General features: G+C 43.6%; 1 protein-coding gene across 1 annotated transcript; it reads left to right on the forward strand.

Annotated features, from left to right (window-relative positions):
- Positions 1 to 1,401: 1,401 nt before the first annotated feature.
- tmem74 (transmembrane protein 74) lies at positions 1,402 to 6,721 on the forward strand. The gene is made up of 2 exons (XM_072466874.1): positions 1,402 to 1,553; positions 2,277 to 6,721. The coding sequence occupies exon 2, from the start codon at positions 2,625 to 2,627 to the stop codon at positions 3,603 to 3,605; it is 981 nt and encodes a 326-aa protein (XP_072322975.1). The 5' UTR covers positions 1,402 to 1,553; positions 2,277 to 2,624; the 3' UTR covers positions 3,606 to 6,721.
- The last annotated feature ends 2,987 nt before the right edge of the window (positions 6,722 to 9,708 follow it).

Genomic DNA, 9,708 nt, shown 5'->3' on the forward strand with positions numbered 1-9,708 from the left:
GAATGTCCAAATTTCCTAACAGCACGTCTTTCAGGACCTGTGGGAGGAAACTGGAGCGCCCAGAGGAAATCCACGCAGACACGGGGAGAACGTGCAGGCACCGCACAGACAGTGACCCAGCGGGGAATCGAACCTGGGACCTTGGTGCTGTGAAGCAACAGTGCTATCCACTGTGCTACCATGCCACCCTTAGTCAGGGAATCTGAGTGGGACAAAGGTGATGTAATTAATGGTTGGAGCCAGATCTGTAGCAGTCAGTTTAGTTTTGAGTTTTGCTGGGAGCTTTGAGCTGAGCAAGAGCTTTTGCCAAAGGTTGTCAGGTTAAGCAGTAGTCTAACACAGACAGAAGAATCTGCTGGTTACTTCCAGACAGGATCGCTCTCTTCAAGCAGTCTTTCCAAGAAATCTACATCCAGAGGATAGCAAGTATCCCTGTGTTTGCTAACTTTATTTACAAGTGGAGTTTGGCCTGTGATGGGTTTTACTTGATTGGAGATAGAGAAGGTATCAGTTAAAAATTGAAGTGTTTCCTTTTATTGGTAAGAATTGTTAAACTGTTAACTGTCAGTTGTTTTCTGTGAGGTTACTGTAGTTTAATCCTGTGTTCACAATAATTTTTGTTTTAATATAACATATCCCTATTTATCAGTGGAATCACTCCTGAGGGAAATATCGTTTCATCACAGCTTGACAAATTTTAAAAAAAACGTGTTTGGGGTTCTTGTGCGGTATCCTAATAAATATTGGGATCCTGTCATGGATTTTAACAACATTGAGTTAAATTTCAAGAGGATATAATATAGACAGGCAGGTGGAATGGCGGACTGGTGGGAGATGCGATTTAATGCAGAGAAGTGTGAAGTGATACATTTTGTTCGGAAGGATGAGGGGTACATGTGCATAATCCATTGAAGGTGGCAGATTGGGCAAATGGTCAAAAAGGTGCACAGAGCCCTTGGATTTATAAATAGTGTGGAAAAACACTGTTTTTAATCACTGGCACGGCCACTGGAGTGTCGTGAAGACAGATTGTGGTGTAGTTTTCAAAAGGGAACTTGATAAATATTTGAATGGAGAGAATGTGTAGAGCTATGGGAGGGTGGGAGAGGTCACGGGACTAAGTGAATTCCTCCTGCAGAGATCCGGCAGGGACACATTGGGCCGAATGGCCTCCTTCTGGGTAGTAGCCATTCTGTGGTAAAGCGATCTGGGATGGAAAGACTTCATGTACATCCAAACCTTTCTTTATAACATGTAATGACTGTGAGTGTGTGTAAGAGTTTTGCAATGTGAAAGCAGTGAATCCAGGTGTAGGCTGCTCAGGCAGGAAGGGAAGGGCTGGTCTGCAGAATAGTCAGACTCCAGTTCCCAGAGTGCTCCTCCTCTTGGTGATCTGGAGCCCCGAGTTTCCGCTGCCAGTCGGCGATTGACACATCATCAGGTCCCAGAATGTGAGTTCGGCTCAGCCGAGAGCGAGGAGAAATCCCGGCTAGACACTGATCCACTCTCCACCACATTGAGAAGGGCAGACCGCACAGAGGCTGGAGGAGGAGGTATGTCAGTGCTGGTTCTGATTGCATTCGCTTCCTGGGCCGACTGCGAGATCGGTGCTAATTATTTTCAGGAATGTTTTCACTCTTTCCTGAAAGAGAGGGAGGGAGAGGGAGAAAGAGAGAGAGGAATGAATGTAGGCAGCACAGTAAACTGTGCAAGATGTTTGTTCCTGGTCTGAGAGTTCTTGGCAGAGGTTGGGCGTTGGTTTGAAGTTTATCGCCTTTAATTGGGTAACAATCCCATTTAGAAAAGCATTTTACTCAGTCTGGCAGGATGGGAGAAAGTTTCAGCTCTTCATTTTTTTGATGGATTTCTCCATTATAAAAGCTTTTCTCTGATTTTGAGACCTGAGCTCGCTGCAGACACGCGATGTAAGAGGAGCGAAAGGGAGAGAGGTCACCATCTGCTACCCAGAACAAATTTGATTTTCATGCTAATGGTTTCTACTCGCGGTTGTAACGAATTTAAAGCGAGTCTGATGATCATGGAAATTATCTTTTTTTTTTTACCGCGGCTGCGATCTGCACGGTTGCAAATTAGAATACCGTTAAAATCCACAACATCCGCTGTCTCTTGCCCTTAGGGACGATTAAAGATTTAAATTAGCAAAGCGCCGATTATGAAATGTGATTGAAACGCTTAAAGTGAAGGATCCACGCCAGTTTTCGACATTACTCGATTATTTTGCTGAACTTGTTTTTTTTCTCTCTCTTGATCAACAGATAGACGGTTAATTCACAATTTAACACCAAGCAAAGCTAACATCCGATCCCCAGAGCGAGAGAGGGAGAGAGAGAGAGAGAGACCTGTGCTCGATTGACAAGCAGAGAGATGGGGGAGACTTTGCTTCTGACTTTGAGCTTGGTGGAGACATTCTGGCGCTAACTGCCTCCCTGGAAGCTGGCGCTACCGGAGAGCTGAGCTGGTGGACAGCAGCCTGTGCTGAATTCATGGAGAGCTGTGTGTCTCCCTGTGTCTGTGAAGGCAGCGGTTTGTCAGCACAGATGTCTTAAAGGACACCCCTTGCTTGGGGCGGAGGGAGAGACCCCCCCCCCCCCCCCCATTTTCAAATGGCTTCTTTGGAGTTAGTTTTCCTGGAGGAAAGAAATAATCAACCCTGTGCTTGGAAAGAACTGGATTGGGGATTTCACCCCTCGTTCCCGCAGATCTCGGGTTCAGCACCAGGGACAGCGCCCGTTGAGGGTTACAGCTTCAAACAGGGTCAGCACCACACCGGAGGGACAGCGCCCTTTGAGAGTTACAGCGTCAAACACGGTTCAGCACCAGGGACAGCGCCCTTTGAGAGTTACAGCTTCAAACAGGGTCAGCACCACGCCGGAGGGACAGCGCCCTTTGAGAGTTACAGCTTCAAACAAGGTTCAGCACCAGGGACAGCGCCCTTTGAGAATTACAGCTTCAAACAGGGCCAGCACCACACCGGCGGAACGGACATTAAGGTGTGTTGCGACCAAGAACTGGAGACATCTTTCGCCTACATTGATGAAAATGTCAACCTGCAGCGTGCAAGCCCCGGGCTTCCGGACAAAAACTACAGCAGCCAGCCCAGTGACACGAGGACCATTGCCAAAGGCTTACAGGAACTCTCAATCGAGTCTGACGATGACAGCTCAGCCGGCAGCTCAGACACCTCCGTGGATTACGGCTTCATCAGCGCTCTGCTCTTCCTGTTCAGCGGCATCACGCTGGTCATCATCTCTTACCTGATCCCCCGTGATGTGACTGTGGACCCAGACAGTGTCTCAGCCCGGGAGATGGAGAGACTTCAAAGGGAGAGCGCCCGGGTGGGGGCTCACCTGGACAGGTGTGTCATCGCTGGACTTGGACTGTTAACCCTGGGGGGAATACTTCTCTCCACTTTGTTAATGATATCAATCTGTAAAGGTGAATTGTACAGGAGGCAGAGGTTGGCACCTAATGGCAGATCTGGCAACGTTTATGGGTCGTTCAGCTTTCGTCTCAAATCCCCAGCACCCAACAGTTCCACCCAGCTTTTCCCACTAGATGGAGAGGACACCACAACTATTGATTAATGGTATTGTATATTGTCAATTTTAAACATATTTAATTTATTCTTCACGCAGGTTAATAATATGAAACTGTCGAATGTGAAATAACCGCAACATCCCCCTCCCTCCTCTAGTCTTCTATAAGAAAAAGCAGGGAAGGCAAAACGCATTCATCCCATCCTCCCATCTACATTGAGTAAATATCTCCAGACCATTTCAAAAATCAATTTCTAAAGTTTGAAAAGACACAATCAATAATCCACTCCATTCCCAGCATTCACTGGTGATGTTCTTCTCAGCTGCCACACTTGCCAGGCGAGCAGGAGGCCACAATCCTCTTCCAACATTTATATAGATCATGGCTGATGTTTACCTCAACTCCATTCCCACCTTCCACCCCCATCTCTTTGAACCCATACCTGATATTTAAACAGACTTATCACATTCTTCGAGAGTTCAGTTGACCCCTTTCATTCTAAAGATCCATTGCTCTTTCCATAACAAATTGCTCCCCGATTTCAATCCCATACTTTCAGGTTGTGTCACATTACTCTGTGATCCCCCTTCAAAGCAAGTAGTTTTTCTATACATTACCCGATCAAATCATGAATTTACACATCAGAAGGAGGCAATTCAGCCCAGCGAGTGTGCCCTGGCCCTTAGAAAGGGCATCCTACTTAAACCCACCCCTCCACCCTATCCTCGTAACCCAGTAACGCCACCTAACCTTTTGGACACTAAGGGGCAATTTAGCATGGCCAATCCACCTAACCTGCTCATCATTGGACTGTGGGAGGAAACCGGAGCACCCAGAGGAAACCCATGCAGACACGGGGCGAAAGTGCTAACCCCACACAGTCACCCAAAGCCGAAATTGAACCCAGGTCCCTGGAGCTGTGAGGCAGCAGTGCTAACCACTGTGCCACCGTGCCACCCACTATCATTTATGATTTCTATCTCCATCAGATCATCCTAAAAGTTCTCACTAATTCATAATCCTCCTTAAAATGCTTATTTCCTCTTGTTGCTATTTAGAACTTTTAATTTATTTGTGATTTATAGAAAATCAAAAATATTTCATTCATCAAGTGCATTGAACTCTGGTGCAAAAAGAAAATGCGAAATCGCACAGCCATCCAGTAGCATCAGTGAAGAGAATTGATGAGTTCGTCACTGTGGTCTCCACCCTGGTCCCCCACACACTTATACACAATTTAACTTTGGTGCCTTGGTCTAATCCCAATGAAAACCAATTAACTCACCAACATTTTATGAAAACTTGATTTCTATTTTTAAAAAGCCACATGATCACTTAGTGATATTAAGCCATTTATTGGGTAGCTCTTTCAAAGGGCCGACATGGGATATGATGGGCCAGGTGGCCATTTTCTGAGTCGTAAGATGATTCATTTGAAGAATTGCAAAATCTGGGTTCTTGGAGTGTGGCCTGTGCACTAGTGATCTGAGGTATTCACAACCACAAAGTGTCTGTCGTACCTCTGGTGAAATATCCACAAGTTAATTCAGTCTAATCCATCAGAATTGCAAACAATATTAAAAGGGATTTCAAATACATTTGATTGTGTTTTCTATATATATTTGACACCATTTCACTTCAAAAACAAGTCATTGCTAGTTGAGCAGGACTGTACCATCAGTGTTATTTTTTCCCTAAACTGTATTTATGTATCACCGTTCTTTGTTACAACTAATATGCAAATAAATGTTATCCTAAACTTACAGTACAGAGATTTGTTTTGAAAGATGAAACACAAATGTCCTTAAAACACAAACAAATGGCAAGGGGTGTACATTCTTCATGTTCTCTAGATAAGCAAGCAAACCAAATTTCACAGGAAATACATGGAATTCATTTAAAAAAATGCAACAACAGAAAGATGTTTTCAAGAAGCAGTTAGGTACAGCACTTGGGATGAAGGGGTTCAAAGGAAGTGGGGGGAAGGTGGGATCAGGCTATTGAGCTGGATGATCAGCCTCCTCCTGCCCCTATTTCCTGTTTCTATGAGATGTGAAAGAAGGAAACACTTGTGCAAATGTCTAACATGTCAGTCCACTCTAAGCAGGTCATTCTGCAACTGCTTTGGGTTACATCCCACCAAAAGGTTCTCATAGCCTCTTGTGAATCCCACTAGCTATGGACAATAAGCTATAGAGTGAAGGTTTTGAGGACTTTGGCTGAGTCTTGCATTGCTTCTTTTATGAAGAAACCTGGTTAGCAAGATAATTAAAAATGAAATCACGTACAGAATCCTCAAAACAAAATTCACAATATTCTCCTCCCCCTAATAATTCTTGCTTCTTCAAGCTCCTCCCATTCCTGGTTAGTCTCCTTGTGTTCGCTCACTAATTCCTTGTACTGCTGCTTCAGCCCTGCAATTTTCAGCTAGTATTCTGCAGATTAGTTCCTCACCCAGACATCTCGGCTCCTAGCTCAGCCTCTCAATTTTGACACACAGCACCTCCACCTCCTGCGTTACCAAATCCTGCTCTGCCCTGGCTCTAAGCTTCCTCCATCAGAGAGTTGGTGCAGACTCAGTGGGCCAAATGGCCTTCTTCTGCACTGTAGGAATTCTATGAAATCTATGGAACTGCAACTGGACACTTGCCCAACACAGCCTGGGTGAGGCCCACATCTTCTTCCTTACAGAGACTGTTTGAGGAATGAAACAGATTTAAACTTGTTAGTGATTCCTGGACCGGAATTCTCCACCTGTTGCGATTCACTGGGGTTTCCCAGCAGCGTGGGGCACTTACAATGGGAAATCCCATTGGCAAGCAGCGGGACAATAGAATCCTGCCCCCGGCGAACGGTGTGCTACTGAGGAACACGCGGCTGGGGTGTCGGAGAATCCTGCCCCTGGTCTTCGTCTCTTGGTATGTGCATTGACAATTAATTACACAGACCTTTTCCAATTACATTGAACCCATGAAACTTATGCAGGCTATGAAAAATGATTAGCTCTACCAATTGCATTACTATCTAAGTATTACCTTTATATTGACCTATTTAATGCAAGTATTTAATGCCTTATTCTATTGTATCTTGTTTATTCTACAGGTGTTCTCAATGGTTTAACAGAGAAAGAATTGGTTTAAAATAAAATGCTCCTTCAATTGAATTATAAGTGTTTGCAAAGTATAAGTATCTTACTTTCACCAGCTTAGTATTTGAAATAAGGTTGTCTTACTACATAGTCAATATGCAATAATTAGATTTCAGTCAGAATTCTATATTTAATGTCACTGGTGTACAATTAAGCTAATGCACTCCTGCTTAAATCCTTCAGGCAAAATTGTTAATAATACAGAACTTACATTTCATGACCTCAGAAAATCTCAAGAGTATTTTACAACCAATGAAATACATTTAAAGCTGATAATAATAATAATATTAATCGCTTATTGTCACAAGTAGGCTTCAATGAAGTTACGGTGAAAAGCCCCTAGTCACCACATTCCGGCGCCTGTTCTGGGAGGCCGCTACGGGAATTGAACCCGCGCTGCTGGCATTGTTCTGCATTGAAAGCCAGCTATTTAGCCCACTTTGCTAAACCAACCCCTGCATTGTAAAGTAGGAAACGCAGTAGCCAGGTTTACCACAGCAAGATCCCACAAAATCCCACATCTACAATGCGAGAACTCCCTGGCTCTTCTTCCAGTCGTACATGAGGGAACTGAGAGGGCCTTGGTTTAATGCCTCTTCTAAAGGCAACATTTGGAACAGTGCTGCACTCCCTCAGCACTGCACTTGGATTGTCTGCCTGGATTACAGACTTGGATCTCTAGGGTGGGACACGAACCCACAACTTTCTGATTCAGAGTCAAGAGGACTACCCACTGAGTCATGACTAGAACTTGAAAAAAATTAATGTTTTTAAACTGTTGTTTTGAAGGATCAACTCCTACAAAAATTGGAGATTTAAGCTGCTAGGTAAACTCATCAAATGTGAATCAATTTGCCCTGGTGTCCAGTTGCTTGATAATAAAATAAATAGAAACTGATTTGACACTGTTCTTTAATATTTCAAATTGAGATCACCACTTGTTTTAAACAGTCGACAAAACATTGTCTGAGAAACATCTGTCCACATTCATGGGCAACATTGCTTTTAAAATTTACAACTTCTTTTACAAAATATGCATGAACAGATGAGATATTTTACTGTCTAATTTACAAGCAAAAAGCTCTGCTCCTGTGACGGATTGCCATAACATCACATATGTGTAACTTTACGATACCAACAGATGCTTCAGCCAAAATTTCCATGGGTAATGTAATGGGAGATTCTGCCAGTCAGCACATTTTCATCACTTTGATATCTAAATTACATTGTATAAAACTGGCATCATAAATAATGTATCAAATGAATGACAGCCCCACCACATAGAACACTGCTCTTTTTTTACAGTGCAACAATCACACTGCCGTTTTTTTACTGGAATGATGTTGTCCACAGGTTAAGTTATTAAGTTTAACCTTTGGAATGCCAGCAGAGCCCATCAATTCTGTGAGTCACTGACGAGAATACAATTTTTCCAGCGAATTGCTAGGAATAGCTTTATCACTTTAATATTAGCCATCAATTTGAAATATTGTCTCTGTTCCCTTTTTAATGTTAACTTCCATTGTATTGTTTTTTTTAATTGATGGAATGTGCTCTAACTTTCCCCCCTGTTTTTAATTGTGATATTTTAAAAATGACTTTTTAAAAATTCATTTACAGGATGTGATAATGACAATAATCTTTATTAGTGTCACACGTAGGCTTACATTAACACTGCAATGAAGTTACTGTTAAAATCCCCTGGTCGCCACACTCCGGCGCCTGTTCGGGCACACTGAGGGAGAATTCAGTGGGTGCTATTCAGGTCAAACTATATTTTCAAGTTATCCCCCGGTATAACCCATACATTCATCGAAGAATTTTACCTACTTACCCCTCAGTAGCATTGAAATCCTGGGTCCTGCATTGCTAAGTAAGTAAAGTAGACTTTGGAATAACCACAATTTCAGGTTAAATTAAGTTATTTTATTATTATATTTTTTCTTTTAAAAGCTGCAATTACTGTCCTTACAGAAAAGTAGAAAGATCTTGCTTCTGGATCCTTCTGGTTTGTAGAAGGGACCTTCAGGCCCAACTTGAAAATCAATCTTCTTTAAAGTCTGGTCTTCTTTAGATGTATTCGCTGATGGGCTCAGTTGCTGTGTCCTATCTTTCCCATGTACCGAGCTGTGAGAGCTGGCTCTGTTGGCTGTCTCTGAGCTGACTCTGCCTACTCTTTAAATTCTAGTCTTCCTTAGATGTATTAGCTGTTTTAGCTCGGCTGCTATGTCTTATCTTTCCCATGTACCAAGCTGACTGTAATCTGACTCTGAGCTGCTTGTTCCTTCTCTGCTTCTCCGCCTCTCTCTGTGAGTTTTAGAACATAGAACGATACAGCGCAGTACAGGCCCTTTGGCCCACGATGCTGCACCGAAACAAAAGCCATCTAACCTACACTATGCCATTATCATCCTTATGCTTTTAAATGCCCTCAATGTTGGTGAGTTCACTACTGTTGCAGGTAGGGCATTCCACGGCCTCACCACTCTTTGCGTAAAGAACCTACCTCTGACCTCTGTCCTATATATATTACCCCTCAGTTTAAAGCTATGTCCCCTCGTGCCAGCCATTTCCATCCGCGGGAGAAGGCTCTCACTGTCCACCCTATCTAACCCCTTGATCATTTTGTATGCCTCTGTTAAGTCTCCTCTTAACCTTCTTCTTCTCTCCAACAAAAACAACCTCAAGTCCATCAGCCTTTCCTCATAAGATTTTCCCTCCATACCAGGCAACATCCTGGTAAATCTCCTCTGCACCCGCTCCAAAGCCTCCACGTCCTTCCTATAATGCGGTGACCAGAACTGTACGCAATACTCCAAATGCGGCCGTACCAGAGTTTTGTATAGCTGCAACATGACCTCCTGACTCCGGAACTCAATCCCTCTACCAATAAAGGCCAACACTCCATAGGCCTTCTTCACAACCCTATCAACCTGGGTGGCAACTTTCAGGGATCTATGTACATGGACACCTAGATCCCTCTGCTCATCCACACTCCCAAG

Source organism: Scyliorhinus torazame, chromosome 11 (assembly GCF_047496885.1).
Source record: "Scyliorhinus torazame isolate Kashiwa2021f chromosome 11, sScyTor2.1, whole genome shotgun sequence".
Classification (NCBI taxonomy): domain Eukaryota; kingdom Metazoa; phylum Chordata; class Chondrichthyes; order Carcharhiniformes; family Scyliorhinidae; genus Scyliorhinus; species Scyliorhinus torazame.